The 21,622-nt window shown below is 62.8% G+C and overlaps 1 protein-coding gene across 1 annotated transcript in view; it reads right to left on the bottom strand.

Annotated features, from left to right (window-relative positions):
- Nucleotides 1-109: 109 nt before the first annotated feature.
- The window catches only part of NKD2 (NKD inhibitor of WNT signaling pathway 2), a 28,788-nt gene continuing 7,275 nt past the window's right edge, over nt 110-21,622 (bottom strand). Inside the window, exons 4-10 of the mRNA XM_059916062.1 lie at nt 5,568-5,628; nt 4,233-4,360; nt 3,764-3,859; nt 2,906-3,053; nt 2,304-2,388; nt 1,701-1,828; nt 110-1,528 (exon numbers count right to left, since the gene is read on the bottom strand). Of these exons, the coding sequence (XP_059772045.1) occupies nt 963-1,528; nt 1,701-1,828; nt 2,304-2,388; nt 2,906-3,053; nt 3,764-3,859; nt 4,233-4,360; nt 5,568-5,628 (1,212 nt within the window). The 3' untranslated portion in view covers nt 110-962. The remainder of the gene's footprint in view (nt 1,529-1,700; nt 1,829-2,303; nt 2,389-2,905; nt 3,054-3,763; nt 3,860-4,232; nt 4,361-5,567; nt 5,629-21,622) is intronic.

The raw sequence follows: 21,622 nt of genomic DNA, 5'->3' as shown, positions 1-21,622 counted from the left end.
AGCACCGTGGGCCCGTCCCAGCTGAGTGGCCAGCTGTCTGCACCCGTGGCCACACGCTGGTGCAGCGGGACAGACCGATTCGATTGGAAACTCACTTTAAAACAAGGTGTGACATGTTACAAAATGCACGTATTTTTATTATGACTGGGGAAGAACTCAATCACAGGTCAACCACCAATTTGCTTTATCCTTAAAAACAGTGCCAAGGAGGCAAATACAAAACCAGCTGCACAAATTCACAAGTTGCTCGTCTCAGACGGAGCAGCGGCACGTCCTGCCTCAGGGGGATGCACGGGACACCCAGACTTCCTGCTCGCCTGCAGCCCTCTTCCCAGCCTCCCAAAGGGAATCGCGCTTTTCCAAAGCTGAAGCTGTGTCCGGCACTCAATGGTTTATGCCCGCCTCCTGTCCAGCTGTCCGTGTGTGTGTCTCGGGGGCGCCCACACTTCCCTGGCCCCGCTGGCCACCTCTGTGTCCTCTGAGGATGCTGGTGGCACCGCCTGTGGCCCTGCCTGGCCGCCCCTCCTCTTGGCTTTCACCTCCGCCTTTCTGGACTCCGGCCACTCCCCTGGCCCCCCGCGTGGCCACCCTTCTCCCCCGTGATCCGTGCCGGCCTCGCACGCTGGAACTCGCCACCGCACACGTGGCCCCGAGCCGCCCCTCCCGGCTTCAGCATGGACGAGCCACAGGAGCCACAAATCCCCCGGCCACCCGGGGCCGGTGACCAGCCTCGCGCCCCCTGCCGCACAGGAGACGCACCCAGCGGGGCTCCAAGAGGAGAACACGCCGAGGCCGTCCGAGCAGAGTCCCTTCGAGCCCGCGGGCCTCGCCGTGGTACCGTGACAGAAGCAGGTGCAGGCGGCTAAGCGTACGAGTGTGTTCAGGATGACACAGGAAGCTTCGGGGTGGGGGTGCCGCGGCGTGAGAGGCCCCTCCGCGTGGGTCCCCGGCGCGTCGGGCCGCTAGGCCGGGTGGTGGTGGTGGTGGTGGTGGTGGTGGTGCTCGTGGTGGTGGTGGTGCTCGTGGCGCTGGACTGCCGGCACCGCGTAGGCCTCGCCCGGCAGCGCGGGGGGCAGCTCCCGCACCGCCTCGTGCTCCAGCGCAGCGGGCTGGCCCGGCGCGGCCTTGAGCGGCGAGTGGCCCTCCCGGCCCCTCTGCCGGCACCGCCTGTGGCCGTAGGGTGGGGGCAGGGACTGCGGGACATGGTGACCGTCCTGGGGCGGGGCCTGGGCTTGGGGGGCCGGCGGGTGGAAGCTGAAGGCTCTCCCGGGCCTGCCCGCGCTGGGGGCCCCAGGCGGCCGCCCTGAGCCCTGGGGGGACCTCAAGAACGGCCTCTCCGGCCCCTTCGGCCGGGGCGGCAGGTCCAGGGCCCGGGGCACGGGCTCAGCGGCCAGCAGGGCGGGCTCAGCCAGCCCCAGGCAGCGGCGATGGTGCGCGGCGTGCGCGTCCGACTCCTGGGAGCGGGACCGGCCCTGCGGGTGTGCGGCCCTGGCCGGGGGCTCCTGCCTGGCCTGCGCCGGGGGGGACCCTGCAGACACGGCACCCGTGAGACCCTTGGCGGGGCCTGGGACATCCCACCCGGACCCAGTCCTGCCCGCACACCTGAATGGCCCACTCTGGGACTCGGGGCCCCAGCTGGGTCGCCGCAGGGGCCCGGAGCCCTCAGGCCTGGCGCCAGGGGCCCGGTCTCCAGGACCCACCTGGTCCGAACTTAGACGCGTAGTTCTCGATTCCTGCCAGGTCCAGGTAGTGGTTTCTCCGCTCCGTGTTCTCGTCCACGCAGTACGGCCCCCGCTCGGAGCAGGGGTGGGGGTCGGCGGTGGGCCTCCTGGTGCAGCATGGGGGGCAGGGTTTGCTCTGAACAGCACGCCCGCCCAGAAGGGGCGGGTGCTAGGACAAGCAGGGGCCAAGGGGACCCCAGGACCACAGTCCAACCCAGTGTCCTCCGCTGTCTTTGCGTCACCTAGGACGCCGGCTAGGGCTCCGTGGCTGCTGCCCCAGTGAGTGGAGCCATAGGGCACGGGAGCAGCTGGGCTGAGGGTCTGGAGGCCGAACCCCTGCTGCCCTTCAAGCCCCACGGCCTCTCAGACGACGCTGGAAGCGCCCAGCTCCAGCCCGAGTGCCGGCCACCCACCCGATGCCAGGGAGTGACTGGGGCTCCCTGGCCGCATGCAGGCCTTTGTGCCCAGGTGCCCATCCTGGCGGGCCACCCCAAGGGGACAGCCCCGGAGGCCTGTGGGATGCAGGAGTGTGGCTGGGCCGCTCGCGTCTGAGGAGGGCAGAGCTGGACGCCAGCCCCTCACCTGATGTGCGTGGACAGCCTCTTGTCGGCCACCCTGGGGTCCTCGGGGAGCTCCCCCTCCATCCTGCATCGAGTGGGCTCCCGGTCTGAAAGAGGCAGGTGGGCACTCGTTCACTCACCTACTCGTTCACTCATTCACTCATTCATTCAATCACCCACTCGTTCACTCATTCATTCATTCAATCACCCACTCGTTCACTCATTCATTCGCTCACTCATTCACTCACTCACTCATTCACCCACTCGTTCGCTCACTCATTCACTCACTCACTCATTCACCCACTCGTTCGCTCACTCATTCACTCACTCAAGCACCCACGCACTCATTCCTTCACCGAACAAGCAGCTTCGAGCCCTCGCCAGGTGCCAGGCCCCGCTTTCCATGCTCAGGAAGCCATAGAGATTTTTTCTGTGATGGGGGCACTGAACAGTAGACACAGTTAACACCCCCCGGCAGGGTGAGTGGGAGCTCTGGGGAGATGCAGTATGGGGGCAGGGGGTGCAGGAAGCCTGCCTGCAAGGAGGGGTGGGCTGACGTTTAAATCAGGGTCTTCAGGGCACCTGAGCAGGGAGCTGCTGCAGCCCAGGAGCCCAGGCCCTCACCCTGGCCGGCGGGGGGACCTTCCTTCCTCTTGCTGGAGGGCTCAGGGCTGACAGTCAGCTTCACTCGGAGGGTCTTGCTGCTGCCCAAGGAGTGGTTGACCGAGGCATCGACAACCTCGTAGATGGTGTGCATCAGACTGGACATGTCCTGAGGGCGGGCGTGGACGTCATGGACACAGGCAGACCGGGGGGAGGACCGCCCAACCCACACTGCCTGCTGCCACCTCCAGGCTGCCTGCCTGATTGATTCACTCGGCATCCCAGCAGAGCCCAGCTAAAGGAGACAGCTTATCTGAGACGCCTTTCCTCAGTCCTGTGAATGCACCACGCGGCCTGAGCCAGCAGCCCTGCTGGAATCACATCTTTCCGACCTTTTAAATTTCAAACCGAATCTATGTTCAAAAGACTTAGCAATCAGATAAACTATCAAATTTTGCTTTTAACTCAAACACACTTATTTTCAGTCATCCTACGTGTCTGCTTCCTTTCAAGAGGCACTTTGCCCCTCCTGGACACGCAAGCCAGCAGAGTGCCGGGGTCACCCCTGGGGCCCTCACCGCCCTGCGGAGGGGAGGGGCTGCTGGCCGGGGCACAGACAGGCGTGCAGGGCTCTGCCAGGAACCGCACAGACAGCAGCTGGGCACAGGAGTGGACGCGGACTCCAGCCGGCTCTGCCGGTGACCCGGGTCCTGCGGTGGCTCCCCTCCCGCCCCCCGCAAGCCTGTCCCATGAAGGGCGCCAGCCTCTCCTGCCACCCTGGAAGGGCTCAGCCTGTCCCAGCGTGGAGGCGCGGGCATGGTTGCCTGTCTGCTGCCAGCGCCCCTCCAGGGGCCGTCTGACGCAGACACAGCGTGTCACCTCTCGGGTGGCCTTGCCACTGTTGTCGAAGCCGTAGAGCGTGAACGTCCACTCCTGCCGGTTGTCCTCCTCCACGGAGACGTCACACTGGAGCGCCTGCAGGGGTGCGCGGGGACAGGCGGGGCCATCCTCACCCTCGCGCCAGGACCCCGACCCCCGCCCTGCCCCCGACCCCCGCCCTGCCCTCCAGGAAACGGGCCCCTCCCTCCCGGGCGGGCGGGGAGGTGAGAGGTCGGTACGGTCGACTGCTGGATCATTTCCGTGGTGCTGGCACTGGCGCTGGGGAAGTGCCTTGAATTACTTGGGGCCACACTGGCCAGCTCTGGCCGAGTGCACGGCGGCACCTCCACCCAGCAGAGCCTGCTGCGTGGAGCTGCAGGGCGCAGGGACCCCGTGTCAGCGCAGTATGCGCCCCCCCCCCTCCGGGCGCCTGGCCGCCTGCAGGAGCGGGAGCAGGGCAAAGACCTACGTCCACGTTCAGGCGCCGCCTGCCCAGCCCGCGGGGGCCCTCGCGGCTCGCTGCCCTTTCTCCATCGTCTGTGCCGAAGAGCTGTCCCGGGCCCTCTCGGCCCTCGGCCTTCTCCGGCGGCAGGGCCACTGCAGGGACGAGAGGGGTGGCGCAGGTCCGTCTCCCCTGGCCCGGCCCGGGGGCTGACGCAGGGCTGGGGAGGGGGTGTGGCCCCGGGGCCACCGAGTCCTCGCCGGGCCTGAGACCCTCTCCAGACGGGTCTGGGCTGAGGGCCTGGGCTTCTGGAACACGCGGCGTCGAGGGACCTGAGCGGAGGCCAGGGCGGCCCTCCCCGGGGTGAGCCGTGGCCGGACGCGCGCTCCTGCCTCTGCCTTCCTGGCTGCAGTGGCTTCGAAGCCTGGGGCAGCGAGCGGGTGCCCTGCAGGCCCACAGGCAGGCGGCCCGGCCCGAGGGGCCTCCAGGAGGGTCGCTGCACTCGCTGTCTGGCTTCCCCTCCCCAGCGACGCGGTCCGGTCTCCCAACAGCCCGCGACTCCAGAGCCTGGGAAGCTGCCTGTGCACCGGGCAGGCCCCTCCCCGACCTCCGGGCCCGACGCACAAGGAGCGCTCTCGTCTCCGGCCTCACTCACTCCCCAGGACAGGAGCCGGGCGTGTCTGGGAGGCACGCCGCTGCCAGGAGACACCCGGGGCCCGAGCTCCTGACCAGGGCTCGCGGAGCCCCTCCGAAGACAGCCCTGCCGGTCGGCCTCCCAGCCCACGTAATGCTGAGAACACTCACCCGGAACCTGACCCTCGGACAAGCCCGGTGGTCACCTGTCACACTCCGCAGGTGGACCCGCTCCACGCAGATGCACACGTGTGGCAGTGACTAGGGTGGTCATGCTTCACACGCAGACCATTTTGGGCAGCCTTACACTAATGCGGCACATCACACCCACGGGTGACCCGTGGATTCACCAAAACGCCCGTGTGCGGAACCTGTCCTCCGGCCCACGGGCTCGTGGGTCTCCAGGGACGTGGACGGGCAGAGGCCCTGAGATTCGCCTTTTGCTTCTCCAACCCCCAGACCAAAGTCCGTGTCGTCTCCATGTGACGGAGCCCACGTGAGATGTGTTTCTAAGCACATCTAAGAACAATTTGCTTTTAAGACTGGGGAACCCGGCTTGCACCTGCCAACGGCCACCGGTGGGGACCTGCGACCAGCCAGGGCTGGCCTGGGTGTGGTGGGATAGGTCGGGGAGCGTGGGGCGTGGGTGGTCCCCATTGTCAGGGTGTCCTGGGGGCAGGTGCCTGGGGTACGGTGTGGCGTCCGTGAGGTCTGGAGAGCAGGACTTACCCTCTAGGGGACACGGGTCGTCCAGGAAAGGTCCTTCCTTGGGGTCCCCGCCAGGCAGCTCCTGCAGGGAGAAAGGACAGGGCAGACGGTGTGCACCCCAACACGAGCTCCGGGTACCGGAACCGGACCCCACCTCCTGGGGCGTCAAGAGTTCTTGGTCTAGAAATACCAACCTCTCCACACTCACTAAGCCTCAGATTTTTGAAAGTAAAACACACGCACATCCCTGGATGTTGTCTGGTTCCATGAGAAGCGTCTCCAGGACGAGACATGGTGCCCGTGAGAGTGCCAGGGCTTCAACAGGAGCCCCGCACAAGGGGCATGGCCTTTGCCCGAGGGCGCAGCCACAGTGAGAACAAAGCTCCGGCCTGGCCTTTGCTGCAAGAGGTGGGCACAGACCAGAACCCTGGGCTGCGGACAGGAGAAGCCGCCTGTCCTCTGCTCCCTGGCCCGCATGCAGCATCTCCCGTCACAGCCGGGCAAGAACCCGAGTGACCTGCCCCCAAAACACCCACGAACCCAGGGGCCGGGGCTGCAGGGGGACGGCATCTCCTCCAGGGTGGCCGGGCCGAGGGCACAGACAGAAGCCCCCCGGCTTCCACAGCCGATTCCAAGACCAGTTACGGAAAAACGGGACAAGACTTCCAACGTATCCAAAGGGTGTTTCAGCCAGGAAGCTACAGAACAGAAGTTCACGTGGCCCGTGGAGACAGCCCAGAAAAGTCAGAGCACAGAGACGGGAAGACGGGCGACATGGCCAGGGAAGCTGCCTCAGACCCTGGCTCCATCTAGTGTCCCAGTGGCGGGTCACACGGCGCCGCCCCCAGGACCCTGGCATTTCCCCCGGTGACTCTTGGGCCCCAAGGCTCTATCATACCTCCTGACGCAGCATCTCCAGATCACTTGGGGCCCCTCATCTCTCCCAGGGGCTCAGGCCCAGGCTGGAGACAACTCGGCAGGAGGCCCAGCGGGGTTGCCCCGCCAGGTCACCTGACACCCCACATGCTCAGGGTCCCGCGGGGGATGGTGGAGGTTTCCGACCGCTGCCCCTCAGCCTGCGGGTGGTGGCGGGGGACCAGCCCTGACCTGTGCACAAACAGGCCTGATGTCATCTCCACGTGGCAGTATCATTGGGTCAGATTGTCCCGCTGTCGCCTTGTCACGCAGACAGACTGGGGGTGGGAAGCATTGTCACCACGCCGGTGCCTCGGAGGGCGCTGATCAGGCCCGGCCGGAAGGGACCTCGTGCGGGACCAACTGGGCGGCAGGGAGATGGGGCCGCGCTCTCAGGAGCGGGGGCCGCCTGGCGGCATCCTCGCCCTGGCCGGTGACTGCAGGAGCCTCTGCCGGCCCAAGGTGCCCCGGTCACCACCAGAACAGCAGAAGGCCCGGTGCCGGCTCAGCCCACGTGGCTGTGACACTGGTCCCTGCTCTAAGGTTCCCCATCTAGGGGCCTGACGCCACCAGCCAGACCCAGCCCCTCGCGCCAGGCCCACCAGTGCCCTCGGGATGACCGTGTCCATCGGCAGGAGGGGAGGGGACACGGGCCATCCTCAAACACAGCTCTGCATCTCTAGCTTGTTCTTTCTGAGAGCAAACAAAACAAAAACCACGAAAAATACCTAGAATGCTTTTACCCAGATTTTCAAACTGATTATTTTGAAGAAGGCTTTGATGACAAACACAAACCACAAACACGCCCTAAGATACTTGGGTCCATGGGAACGAGGAGACAAACACACACCTCCTGTTCTGGGCACGCGCTGCCCTGGGTGAATTCAGTGAGGACCGGCCCGGACGTCCCGCTCTGCGTGGGGAAGGGACCCCCCCACCCAGGCCCTGGGGTCTCCCCAGGAACCCGGGTGCAGCAGGGCGGGGCCGAGGGACAGAGCGTGGGCTCCTCTGGGTGAGATGCCGGCTGTGATGGGGCCCCTACGCACGTGACGTCAGGGAACCTGGCCTGGGGCTCTGACGGCCGTGGGCGCCACAGGAGCACCCGGACGGTGCAGGGACCATCGCTGCCCAGACGGAGCCTCGAGGAAGATGCGGGGTGGAGCCGGTGTCGCTGGGCCCAGGAAGGAGGGGGACCCCTGCTGTCTGCCTCCAGAGCCCCTACAGGTGCCCCTGGCATCTTCCTCTCTACTAATCCCCTGCCCTAACCCCCTCCAGGTCACAGCCTTCAGAATAAGGCTGCTTCCATAGTTCTCTCAGCACACCAGGTGGGCAGTGAACTTGTTTTAATAAGAAATAAAGACACCCGATTATTAAGACGCCACTCCCTCCGCCACCCAGCCTGCTGGCATCGAAAGCACCCGCTTCGCCTAGCTCCAAGCGTCCTTGGGGTCCTGTGACCGCCCTGCACACGCAGCGCCCGGGCTCACAAGGTCCTCTCCCGCCCAAAGACAGGGCTGAGCTCTCTCCCGGGTGGACGTTAAGATAACTTCCGGTCACTTCTAAAAACCTGATTTTTGGTTAAATTTTTTTCTGTAAAATCAAAATAAGCCACGCAGCTGAGGTCCCAGGCATTTGTGGGGAGCAGCGGTTAGCTCCCGGACCAGGTGCCAGAGGCTTGCGGGTCAGCTGGCAACAGAGCACAGCATTTCTTGCTAGAAGGGCCAGTCTCGGGGTGAAACGGCTGAGGCCCCGAGACCCACTTCTGGGAAAGGGCCGGTGGCTGGCCCGGAGGACTCGGCCACCAGGAGCCAGAGCGACAGGCAGGAAGCCAGGGTTTCCACATCGCTCGCCTGGCTCGGCTGAGAGGTCAAAGGGAAAACAAGACCCACCCAGGCCCTCTACGTGTGAGCTTAAAAACGTTGGAAGTTCAAAAATTCACCCCATTTTTTTGTTTTAAAATAATTTGAGCACTTGCTTTTGGCGTATTGTGTTGGTTACAGAGAAGATGATAAATGCTTTGGGCTGGGGGAGGGTCAAGACAGACACGGTCTGCACAGACCCTTGGTTGGACCCTGAGACGTTCCCCTATGATCGCAAACACAGTAAGGACACAACGGGCCAGGACGGTACCTAATCAGCCACGGATACGACAGCCGTCATGACCTCCTTCCCTAGTAGAGCTGGACGTTCAGAACATTTGAAGGAATGTTCATCCACGTACACCCCGATGTTAGAACACGCAGTGTTTAAGACCTGAGTCAACAACGACCTCTGTGATGCAGAGCAATCAAGGGAAAGAAAGAGCGTTGCAGGGAAAGTAACCGTGCTCCCTGTGACTGGTGATTTCAAATCCGTCCTGGTTACACAAAAATGCCCTTTAATCTTCACTGCTTTGGCGCAATAGAAGGGCCAAGAGCTTTAACTGCAACGTATAAAACCTCCCGCAGGGCTGCTGACCAGATGTGCGGCCACTCCCCGCAGGGTGACCTCCTAAGTGGCCCGAAAACCGGGGCCCTCGAGCACGACCGGGGTGCACAGACACCCCATCTCTGATGGCCCCGCTCAAGGGCCCCGCCTCCGCCGCAGCGCCTTCCCCAGGGCGGCCCAGCCCCACGCCTCCTGGGATGCCCCTCCCAGGCTGGCGTGCACCCCCCTTGCTCTGAGCCCCGGCTGCAGACGCTCCCCAGCATCAACCTCCCCCTCGCTCCCCTTTGCCCCCCCAGAGGAGCCCCGGCCTCCTGCATACAGAACCCTCCAACCTCACCTCGCTTCCCGGTCTGGCCCCCGCCTTCCCGCTTCCCCGCCTGCCCGGATGGTCCTCGGCACCAACCACCTCCTGACTCTCCTGGTGACGGGCTCCATCCCCATGCGGCCCCGGGACCCCCATGTCAGCCAGCAGGGCCTGCGAGATCGCCATGCTCTACGATCCACGTGGGGCCTGAGCTCCTGCCGACCCCCTGCGGCACCCGGCAGGGGCAGCTCCCCCCTCGCTCCTGCAGCATCTGCGTTCACTCTCCGGCATCCGCCGGGCCCTCCTTTCGCCAGGCGCTCTGCTGGCCCCCTGGGACGGCACCAGGGCCCACGTATCCTGATGCTTTATTCTCCCTGTCCTTCTTTGGACGTCAACGTCAGGTGGCCGCGGCCTTCGCTGCAGGGTCCCCAGGTCCCATCCCCGCCCCTCTCACCCGCAGGGGCTCTCGGGGGAGCCCACCAGGCCCATGGGCCACGGCCCCCAGAGGCCACGTACCCTGCTGTGCCTCTGTCCTGAGCTCAGACTCCCGAGGACGTCTGCTCCATGAGCCACGGCACAAAACTGAATTCCTGGTCCTTCCCAGCAAGCGGCCCTTGGCCTGGCCAGGTCCTGCTGAAAGGCCCAGGACGGCCCATCTGCCCAGGTGAGGCCTACAGGCACAGAGGTGTTGGGACGTACCACCTAAAAGCTCAGGCCCTGGCCTCCCGTGAAAAGCCAAGAGGTCTAGCCGCACATTCCCACGGCCAGGGTGCCCCCTCCATCCACCAGAGCTGTTGACGCTGGGCCGTCCACCCCTCGTGCGAGCCCGGTTGAGGGGCAGGAGATGGGCTCCTGTTTAAGGCCACGTGGATGTGGGGATGTCTGGGTGATTGGAAAGGAGAAACCTTTGGTGATGTAAACGATCATCTCCTGACCACTGTCCGCTTTCCAAATGTCAACATTCACATATCCCTTCAAAATTCAGTGCCTCTGGGCTTCCCTGGTGGCCCAGTGGTTGAGAATCCGCCTGCCAATGCAGGGGACACGGGTTCGAGCCCTGGTCCGGGAGGATCCCACATGCCGCGGAGCAACTAGGCCCGTGTGCCACAATTGCTGAGCCTGCGCGTCTGGAGCCTGTGCTCCGCAACAAGAGAGGCCGCGATAATGAGAGGCCCGCGCACCGCGATGAAGAGTGGCCCCCGCTTGCCGCAACTAGAGAAAGCCCTCGCACAGAAACGAAGACCCAACACAGCCAAAAATAAATAAATAAATAAATAATTTAAAAAAAAAAATTCAGTGCCTCTGCGACCTTAGGAAACATGTTCCCAGGTTTTCGGGGCCGCCCGTTTTCCTTGGAAACCCCACACGCTTGACGGAGCAGAGGCTCTCCGCCCTCCGACTCCCGGGAAGAGCCCTGAGGGAAACGGTGCGGCCGGAGTTTCTGCTCTTCCCACGGAGCCGTGAACCGGGCGGGGCGTGTGAAAAGACGGCCTTTATAAATCTGCTTCCTCATCGGCCTGTTAAAGAGTCTGATTAGCAACTGCTCCTGACAAACAGGCTGGGCGTCCTGGAAGGCTCTTGCAGACCGCGGCAAACTCGACACCCCAGGGGGACCTCCTGGTAGATCCTGCAGCCCAGCTCCCCGGCCGCTCGGGCCCGGTCGCCCCTTCCTGTGGCCGCCCACCTGCGTGGGAGCCTGCTTCCCTGCAGAGGCGGCCGTGAGGGGTGCCCGGCCTCCACCAGGCTGCTTGGCTCCTGAACCCGGGTCCACCCGGGGTCCTGGCGTGGACGCGGGTCTGTGGCGAGTCCTCGGCAGCTGACAAGCCTTGGGGCGGGCGGGGGCTCACATCCCGGCCTTCCGCCACCACCCCCCGCAGATGCTGCCAGGAAAACTCAAGGCCCTTCCAGGCAGCAGCCCTTGGGGTTAGTTCAGGCCTTGTTTTGCTCCAGGAAGAGCAGGCATCTCCTCTTTTCCAAACAGATAAACCTGCACTGTGTTTCCTTCAAAAATCCAGGTTGATTCAACCCAGATTCTTCACCAGGGCTTAGTGCGGGGGTCTGCGGGATTTGGGCTTCAACAAACAGGAGCTGTCAAGGGTCACAGGGCCTGGAGGACAGTGTGTCAGTGTCCTGGGGCGGCCGTAACAAATGGCCACCAGCTGGGTGGCTTAAAACAAAGAAATGTATCCTTTCCCAGTTCTGGGGCCAGAAGTCAGAAACCACGGTGTGGCAGGGAGCTCCCCCGGAGGCCCCAGCGAGGGTCCCTCCTGCCTCTCCCAGCTCCTGGGGGCCCCAGGGTTCATGGCCGCATCCCGCCAACCTCTGCTCTGTGGCCACGCGGCCTCTCCTGGGTGCATCTTCCATTCTGGGTCAGCCCCCCGCCCCCCGCCTTCCTCTTACAGAGATACACCTGGTGGCAGTTTGGGCCACCAGGACCATCTCTCATCTCTAGATCCTGCGTTTAATGACATCTGCAGAGACCCGTTTTCCATATAAGGTAACAGTCGTGGGCTCTGGGACGAGAACGAGCCCAGCACCGTCCGGAAGCCGAAAGGCGGTTGAGAACCCTGAACCGGCCGCCGACCGTGCGGCCTCGGCTGTCCTCCCAGTGACGCGAGGCCGGGGTGCAGAGTGACCGCCCACGCACACGCTCACAGGGCCTTCTCCTGAAACGGGGGACAGACAGGGAAGCACACTGGCCAGAAACCCAGCTGCGACCAGGCCCCTCCTCCGGCCGCAGGGGTGGGAGACCGCAGCCCTGCTCCAAAGCCAGGGTCACAGCGCAAACCGCGAGGGCGGACTGGGAGCCGCGTCTGCTCCCACAGTGGATTCTTTAGACTCCGAGGAGGCCCCAGGCCTGAGTTTCTGAGAACTAGTTTTCCCCAGAGGACGGAAAACTAGCTCTGTGTGTTGAGTCCAATTTCCTTTCTGTGCAGGATCCAAGGACACGCTGCTGTCTCAAGAATCCAGAGGGTCCCCCTGGGAGAGCCGGGCTGCGTGCACCCACCCCAGGAACTGCCCTGGCCCCACCGCTGATCTTGGAACAGGAAAAATATGGGTTATCCCCTCAGAGGAGTTTGCAGCCCCCTTGCAGCTCAGGAGCTAAAGCCCACAGAGCATCTTGGGGTCTGGAAATACAGCCCCATGGGATGTAAGTTCAAGGCCGCTTCTGAGAGCCTGGACTGGGTGAATTCCGGAGTCCCGAGATGAGATGTCTGCAGGTGGGGGCAGGAGGGGGGCCCAGTGTGGATGGGAGCCCAAGCAGGGGGAAGAGAAGAACACAGGAAGTCAGAGAGAGGAGGAGAGATGGGGGAGGGGAAAGGAGAGGGGGAGGGGGAGGGAGGGGGGAGGGGCTCCCCTGGGGGAGCACCGGGAGGGGTGTGGGGGGGAGGAGGACCTAGCATGCCAGCTGGGGGCATCCTCCAGAGCGAATGGCTCCGGGTAGAACAGACCCTTGGTGCTCCCCAGCTCCCTCAGGAGAGGGTGGCCTCAATGCCAGGAGGACGCTTGGGGTCCGGGGCCTGCGGCGCCCACGCCCAGGGTCACAGGTACTATCGCGAAGGTGCTGTTCACCACGCGTTCCCACCTGTTCGGAAGCCAGATGGATCGCGCCTGCTGCGCCCATCACCCCAGCACACCTCTCCCAGGGGCGCAGAGCACCTCTCTGGCCACACCCCCTGGCTGCCCCTGGGCTCTCCTCACACCAGCCCCCCTCGCGGGCTGTCGGCCGTCGTGGAATGTTGATCAGTCCAGCAGGGTTTCTGATCATCAGAGACAGAGCCTGGCCTTACCTCCCCGCCCTGGACAGGTGACGCCCTGGGCAGGTAAAGCAGGTAGCTCCGAAGCGGCACGTGGGGAGGGCCTTGGGGACGGCTGGAAGGGGCCGTCGGAACCACCCTGATTCCGGCTCTGCGGTCAGCACGGCCAGGGAACTAGCTCCCCAGAGGCCACGAGGACAGCCGCCCACCCCCCCCCGGACGGCAGCTCCACCCGCGGTTACTCCTGCAAACAACAGCCCCGGGTGGTGGGCGGCCCGCTGGGGACCAGGATGGGGACCCGGGCGTGGCAGAGGGTGGAGATGCGGGGCCGGAGTGAGCACCCCAGTCAGCCAGGGGCTCGTGGGGCTCAGGGAGGAGGCCGGGGTCCTCAGGGGACGTGCCCAGCGGGCTTGTGCTACTTCAGTGCCCAAGGTGACCAAGGCTACTTCAGGGCAGTTTGGGGGGAGCCTGGGGCTGGGCAAGGGGCGGGGGTGATGGGAGATCTAGGCAAGGGCGACCTGGGCCAAGTGGGGGAACCGGAGAGGAAGCTGGGCTCCTGCTCGGGGCTCTCAGGACGCCAGATGCGGCGGGATTGGTGTGGGGTGAGAGGTGGGCAGGCCTGGGCTCACCATGCACTGGACAGAACTGGGCCACGCGGGAGAAGGCAAAGGCAGGGCTCAAGAAACCCCAAGGGCTGGGACACTGGGGAGAGACGCCCCAGAGTCAAAGGTCAGGGGTGCAGCAGAGTGGACGGGGAAGGAGGCGGGGTGGGGCAGCGGCAGGAGGGGGGACAGTGGCCTCAGGTGGGAGAGAACGGAGGGCAGAGGGGGTCTGCCCACACCGCTGCCTGAAGGCCTGGTGGGCACACATCTCAGAAACACCCGCAAGGGAAACTGAGGCAGCCTGAGCAGAACTGACTGGAAGGTGCCGGGCCAGCGCGTCTGTCTGGAAACGCCAGGTGGTGGGAGTCTCGGCTTCAGCGGCGGAACAGTTTCAGGTGTGACGACGCAGTTCTGGGGCTTAATAATTCCTACTCAGGTGCGGCGACGCCACGGAGGGTCTCCACTCAAGGGGCCACGGCGGCTGTGGCTGTGAGCTCCTGATTTCAAAGCGAAAGTTAAGGACAGCGAGGCCTCGGGGGAGGGGCGGTGCGGGGCTTGCCCGCAACCACAGAGGCCTTCGGCGTCTTGCTTCCCGAGCTACAACCGCACTTCAGGAGCCGAGGGGCATTTCTAGATTTGCCCATCGGTGCCCCTGCGTTAGCGCCGCTTAACCAGGCTGGGAAATAACCGAATTTGGAACTGAAGGTCTAGAAGCTCAGTCGTTTGAGGACCAAAGGGTCTCCTAAGATAAACGCCTACAGACCTCACGTGGCAGCACAGGCCGTAACCTGCTTCCTGGGTGAGGCCACCCTACCCCACCGGAGCATGGCTGGCACGCGCGTGGCAGGAAGGCCTGAAAACACGCACCACGGGGGACTCAGCCCACGGCTGTGAATAAGTTACAGGGGGGCGGGAAGGGCACCCAGGCCACCTGCTGGGGAAATAACTCCACCCTAAGACACGTGCAAGGAAAACATAATAAGAGGAGGGTCAGTGAGAAGCTATATATATATACACACACACACACCCCCTACATATGTATACACATGTATACACGTGTGTGTACACACATATACATATGCATGAAAACACATATACATGCGCATGTACACACACACACATGCACATGTACCTTCACATATATATATATACGTAGGCACACACATGCCCACACACACCCACACACATAATCTCTACCCCAGATAATTGAGAAGTGGCCATAAAATATGCCGAAAATGTCTTCAGTGATTTCAATTCTCAGCACCCTGGAATTGTGTTTTTTGTTTAACACTAAATCATTCTGCAACAAATCTGCAGACCGAATTTTCTCCCTGTCGTGCCTGCTCCTGTTTCCGTCTTCAGAGCTAACAACGAGTAACTTCACAGAACACGGAAGATCGCGGGCGATCATCCTTCCAGCGCCTACAGCTGCCCTCCAAGCTTCCTGGCCACAGAGGTCACGACATGCAACATACCAACAAGACCCTCGTCCCCCACATGCCTGAACCGCCGTGCCCTCCACCGCTCCCGTTCAGACGAGGTTTAATGCCCCTGGGTTTGAGCTGCAGACCCAGATTCACCTTCCTCTATCTGACTTCTTCCTCTGGAAAAACCACTGGACTCTTCGTCTCTTTCATTCATATTAAAGCCTCATGTTTCCTATTTCAAAGGAAGATCAGCTCCAAAGTGGAAGAGAACCCCATGCATTTGTGTTTTTAGTTTAGAAGGCCCCGCGCGTCCATGAGTGACGTCAGTGCCCACAGCAGAGAAACAGGCTGGAGACGCTAAAGGCTTATACCTGGTCGCGGCTCCGGAGCCCGAGGGCCGGGTACTCTGAGAGTCATCAGGGTGTTCCTCTCTTTGGCAGCACCTGTGTGGCGTCAGGTGGAAACACCGCCTCGTGGCTCTGAGGCTGCTTCTGGCCCCCGTGCGTCAGAGCGGACGGAGCCCAGCGCCCCCTCCCCAATCCTACACACAGGAACCTAAACCCACCCTTCAAGCAACGGGGTTGAGACCCCACCCATGAAAAACATAAAGTGTTTTGAGGAGACCTGCACTTGCCTTGTCTAACCCTTTTGCCCTCCTTCACCCATTCCTCCCACCCTCACCCCCAGCCCCGGCAATCAGCGCTCTCGTCTCTGTACATGTGAGTTTGGTTTATACACATATTTGCATGTTTCTGGTCCTCATACGAGAGAGATCATACGGCGTTCGTCTTTCTCTGCCTGACTTACTTCACTTAGCATAATGCTCTCAAGGTCCATCCATGTTTTGGGCAAGATTTTTTTCTTTATTGCTGAATAATACTCCATTGTATAGATACATCACATCTTCTTTATCCATTCATCCATCAATGGACATTGAGGTGGCTTCCTTCCGTGTCTTGGCTATCGTGAATAGTGCTGCAGTGAACGTGGGGCTGCATATTATCTTTTTGGGTTAGTGTTTTTGCTTTCTTTGGATACATACCCAGGAATGGGATTGCTGGATCATGTGGTAGTTCTATTTTTAACTTCTTGAGGAATCCCCATACTGTTCTCCACAGGGGCTGCACCAATTTTCATTCCCACCAGCAGTGCACGAGGGTTCCCTTTTCTCCACACCTTCGTCAACACTTGTTATCTCGTCTTTTTGATGATGGCCATCCTGACAGGTGGGAGGTGACACCTCGTGGTTTTGATCTGCATTTCCCTGATGATTAGCGCCACTGAGCACCTTTTCGTGTGCCTGTTGACCATCTGCATTTCTTCCTTTGAAAAGCCTCTTTGTTAAACGATGATCTCGTCTCAGAAGCGTCGCCAGGCCCAGGGCAGCCTCGTGGTTTGGGAAAGTCTGGGGAGCGTGGGAAGAACCCCGAGTGCAGGAGACCCGCTCCTGCCTCACAGCCCTTCTCCAGGTTTTCCTTAAGAAGCCTCGAAGGAGGCGCAGGTGTCCCGGGCTCATGGGTGGGCATGGGGTCCTCCATCCCAGGGCACTGCAGTCCCCCTGGAGGGGCTGTCCCCACCACGTAGACACCCCAGCACCCTCTGCTCGCCCTTTACAGTCACCTGGGATCTCCGTGTGACTCAGAAAAACCCAGACGAACACCAGCTGCAGACGCAGGGTGCGCTGTCCCACGGAGGAGCCCTGAGCCTGCTGCCCGGGCAGTCCGGGAGGGTTCCGTGTACTCAGTAGCCGTGGACGCTGATGCCAGTGGAGTCTGGACCCCAGACTTTCTCTTCCAAGATATCCTTTCACTGTCCTCCTTCCTCACCCACAAACTCCAGCACCTCTGACTCCGTGGGTATGTTTACATGAGGGTGTGGGAAGAGCCGTGACACAGACGATCAGCTGCACGGCCATGCCCGCCCGTGTTCTCTCCCGTGGGCCCTTCGGCAGCTCCACCGTGGATTATAAAGCAGGGCCCTCGGCAGTGTCCCCGCCAATTAATTTAATTTGTGGTGTGAGATGGATTCCTCACCACTTCTGCTGCTCTGCTGACACCCCTTTGGGGAGAGGGTTCTGTGGGTTGGAAGCAGACCGCGGTGTATCATCTGGATCTGGGACCACCAAGGACAGCCTTCACCCTTCTCACGGCCCCAGCGAGGGACGGAGGGGAGTCAATGTTCCTGGACTTAAGTTTATCCTCCTTTCCGAGCCAAAGTGTGTGTCTCCGATGGTCCTCTCTCCTATTTGTGTGTTTGTACATTTAGGTGCATTACATGCTTGCCAAACAAAAACTACTGAACCCCTGGTGCTAATGATCTGCTTTGCTTTCTTGCATCTAAAAGGATTCCGGCCAATTTTAAAACCCAAACCTCCAGCATGGTCAAAAATGAGCAGGGATTTGCCTATGCCTGCAGACACTGGCCGTTGATGGTTCCTTGAAATACATGAGACCCGCCAAGCTCACTGGGGCTCTGCACTTTCCAAACTGCAGCTGCAGGGGGAGGGGCCCCGGGGCTTAGCAGACATCAAATGGAGCTTTCTGGAGCTGTGCTGTCCACGTGGCAGCCACAGCCACATGTGGCTACTTACGTTTAAATTTATGAATGAAACCACATTAGAAATCCAGGTCTCCTGTCACTCACCACACTCCGGGCACCAGCGTGGCCGGCAGTGACCGCTGTGGGCGGTGTGGATACAGACCACATCCAGCGCCGGTCGGGAGCACCCAAATCCCACCCCCACCCACAGGTGGACACGTGGTGATCGGCCGAGGTCACAGAGGTCGCCAGCTGGACTCTGGCCCCCCAGCGGGGCTTCCCCAGCCCGGGACCCTTGGGACCTCAGTGATCCAGCTCCAGCTGGCCGGTGTTGGGAAGATGACTCAGTCGGGCAGGTAGGAGGGCAGGGGTCTGAAACAGGCAAGGTGGACAGTCCTGGTGGGCAGCCTGAGGCCCCCCAGACAGGCCAGACGTCCACGGCAGGGCTCGGGCCAAGGAGTGAGCAAAAATCCCAGGGGCCGGCGCAACACGTGAAACCCGGCAGAGCGGACAGGGGGTGGCCGGGAGGCAGGCGGGAGTCAGTCGGCACAGGCTCCGAGGGCCAGCAGGCGGCTCTGGGCGGAGGAACGTGCCTACCTGGCCGCGTGTGGACACTTGGCCAGCGCAGAGGCCCAGCAGGCGGCCCACATGGGCACTTCTCGACTCCAGGCCGACCAGGGGGCTGGCAGATCTGCTGAGCGATGGGGGTGCCAGAGACCGAGGGCCCGGGGACCACGGGGCTGTCCAAGCAGGCCAGGCTGTGGACGCAGGCCCAGGGGTACATCGGGAGTTCTGTCCAGGCTGTGGGGAGTGGACGTCCCAGTGGCAGCCGGACAGGCTCTCCTGGGCCGGGGAGAGGCCAACGGAGACGTTTGACCTGTAGCTGCCAAAGGGCCAGAGGGGCGCGTGCCGAGGAGGGAAGGGCGCCAGACCGCGAGCCCTGGACACAGAAACCAGGTGCCCAGGACGGGCCTGCGGGCCACGAGGTGCAGGGCCTCTTTCCGACCAGCTCGCGGAAAGAAACTGCCGGAATCCCTTTCGCACCCAAGTGGAAATCCGCAGCGTTAGACTACATTCTCACGGGCCTGGAGCCCCCAGAAGCTGGAAGAGGCAGGGAGGACCCCCCCGCAGGGCCTCCAGAGGGAGCGCAGCCCTGGGACAGCTCAGTGTCAGAGGTCCGACCTCCCTAACACACTCTAGAAAGAGTAAACGTCTGTCATTTTAGGCCGGCCAGTTGGTGGCACTTTGTCACGGCCACCCTAGGAGACCAACGAAGGGAGCCCAAGGCTGCTCTTTTACATAACTATTTTAAAATATTTAACTTTAAGGCATTCCCAACGTGTGCTTTTAGCCATCAAAGACCTAGAACTCCAGAAAGATCCACGGTCAAATGCCCCAGTGCCTGCTGACCACAGGTAAGATCACGGGTCCAGCCTCCCTCAGGAAGAATTCCCAACGCCTCCCGGTGGGGTCTGGGGTCTGCCCAACCCTCACCTGAGGATCCAGGGACCCCAGGGCAGTGGGCCAGCACCTCGTGGGTTTAGGGTGTACACGTGGGCATCTGCAACCCCCCAGACAGGGACAGCCCCATCTTCCTGGGGGAGAAAGATCTGAGCAGATGGCCCTCAGGCCAGAAGGATGCAACGTGCCCCAGGATGTCACGGTGCACTGGCCTCTGGATGGGGTCGCCAACCTCCTACAGCCCAAAGAAGGGGGGGGAAGGCGGGGAGGGGGAAAGGGGAGAAGGGAGGGGGGAGGGGGGCTTCCCTTCTCTTCTGAGAAGAGATTGGAGGGGGTGAGACTGGGAGCTGCATACACACCCCCACGGGCAAGGCTTAGACCCGTGGGTTGTGAGGGCCCGGTCCTCCTAGAGATTCTTTGCCTTCTGGTCGCAGGGAAAGGAAATTAGTGCTCAGAGAGGGAGGTGCGTTTCAAGGGTTTCTTCTCCAGAGAACAGAGGAGGCTCTTTTACAAAAGCTGTTAAAGGGAGACGGTGGAACCAGCGTAGAAATAGCCACCCTCTTCCAAGCACAACAACCAGACGATTACAGACCTCAGCTCTGGAGGCAGGAACCAGAAAGGCAGGCATGCGGTCCCCTCCCCCAGAAGCCCTTCCAGGGGGACCCGGGGCTGCAGGGGACCCTGGCCCGGAGCAGCAACGCCCGTGCAGCTCCCAGCTGGGGTGCAAAGGTGGCCGCTGCACGGGGGCGGAGGAGCGTTCGGTCAGCGTGGCCACGGGAGCCGCCCCTGTGCGAGGCCCAGGCCCCCCTCGGGCCTCTCTCCCCAGGAGACCCCGACCCGGAGATGCACCAGCTCAGGGACTCAAGCCGCCGGCCTGGTTGGGACGGCAGAGCCCAGAAAGCTGGCTGAGTGTCGGCTGTCAGAGCAGCGGCGGGGCCTGCACGGGGTGGACGTGGAGGGTGGACGTGCAGGGGACAGAGCCGGTCCTGAGCCGAGGAAAGCCTCACAGCCCATCAGGGCCACACTGCACCCCAATTCCCGAGAAGGTGACCATGTGCGGAGGTGGGGTCACCGCGGAGGCCCTCTGGTGAGATGAGGTCACCGGGGCGGACCCTGATCCCACAGCCTGTGTCCTGACGAAGAGACCGTCACATCTCAGGGGGGTGACCCTGGGAGGACACAGGAGGGGCGGTGCCTCCAGGCAGGGGAGCGAGGCCCTGGTGGGAAGTGGCCTGTGGACACCTGGACCCTCCACCTCCAGGACGGAGACAAGCAGTCCGTCGTTTAAGTCGCCCCGTCCGTCCGCCTGTCCATCTGTCCATGGGGCTTTGTTATGGCTGCCCCAGGAAACCCACACTCGGCCCATCGCCGAGGCCACCTCTCCCTGTGAGGGCCGGGCACCCTCCTCCTCTCCCAGCAGCCAGGGTTCCCGCTGCGATGCTGTCAGCCCCTCGCTCCACACACGTAATTGTCCAGAAGGCACCTTGCTGGGTAGAAAGGGCAGCAGGCGTCCGGGCCCCGTGGAGAGAGCAGGCCCGCCGCGCACCCCTGGGGGCTGGTCACCGACCCGGCGGCCCCGCGGTGACCCGCACGCCAGGCCTGCTTCCGGCCGCGGCATCCTCCTCAAGAGCTTCCATTCGACTCAGGCTTTCTCTTCCAAACCCAGCGACTGTCTGATGCAGGGTCAACCTGGGAGAGGCCCCACTTCACGCCCAGGAGGGGCCGAGGCCCGGGGGCAGCGACGTGCAGCAACCCAGCAGGCGGCTTCCCTTGAATCCCAGCGCAGGGCAAACTCAGGAGATGGGCCGTGCCTGGCCGGGCCCGAACCGCTGCTGCGAAGCCGAGCCTCCGCTCCGGGGACCGGGAACGGGACGGCAGCCACAGGCCTGCCCTCTTCAGGGAGAAGGAGAAGAAGGGGCCACCGTGACCCCCGCCTGGAGCACCCAGCCTCTCGGGGGGCTGCGACCTGCGGGCGCAGCTCACAGGGCCCTGGGGTGAAAGCCAGGAAGCTCGGGCCCGTCACGCTTACTGCCCACGGGTGGGCTGCCATCCACCACCGCCCCTGCGGGCAGTGAGGACGGAGACCGGCCCGCGGCACTAGCGCCCGCTCCCCTCCTGCTCTCCGCACGTCCCTCGCTTCACCCCTCCTCGCAGGACCCAAGCGGAGGCGTGTGGCCTCCGAGCCACGGAGCACAGGCTGTGGCCCAGAGACTTGAGAGCAAGTGACCGGCGGGCAGCACCAGGCCCAGAGCGGGCTCTGGGTGGCCATGAGGCCACCACGCAGGCCGCCTCCCGCGAACAAGGGGAGAGAGGACGGCTTTGCGGGGTGGGGGAGCCGCCCCCATTTCAAAGGGGCCACCTCACGGGGCTCCCGGTCGTTACCTGTGGGCAGTATTTCTTTGACAGCCTCGCTGGGGCTGCCCGGGTGGCTGCCCCCGGCCATACGGCGGGAGTGAGAACAGGGGACGTGCGTGGCCTCGGTGTCTCACCTCCGGAGGAAGCGACGGCCTAACCCAGCGGTCCCCAACCGTTCTGGCCTCAGGGGCTGCTGGGCGGAAGACAATGTTTCCACAGACGAGGGGTGGGGGTGGCTCAGGCGGTAGCGCGAGCGACGGGGGGCGACGGGGGGTGAGGGTGGCTCAGG

Source organism: Balaenoptera ricei, chromosome 3 (assembly GCF_028023285.1).
Source record: "Balaenoptera ricei isolate mBalRic1 chromosome 3, mBalRic1.hap2, whole genome shotgun sequence".
In the NCBI taxonomy this organism is placed as follows: Eukaryota; Metazoa; Chordata; class Mammalia; order Artiodactyla; family Balaenopteridae; genus Balaenoptera; species Balaenoptera ricei.
This window is presented reverse-complemented; position numbering and strand designations above follow the sequence as displayed.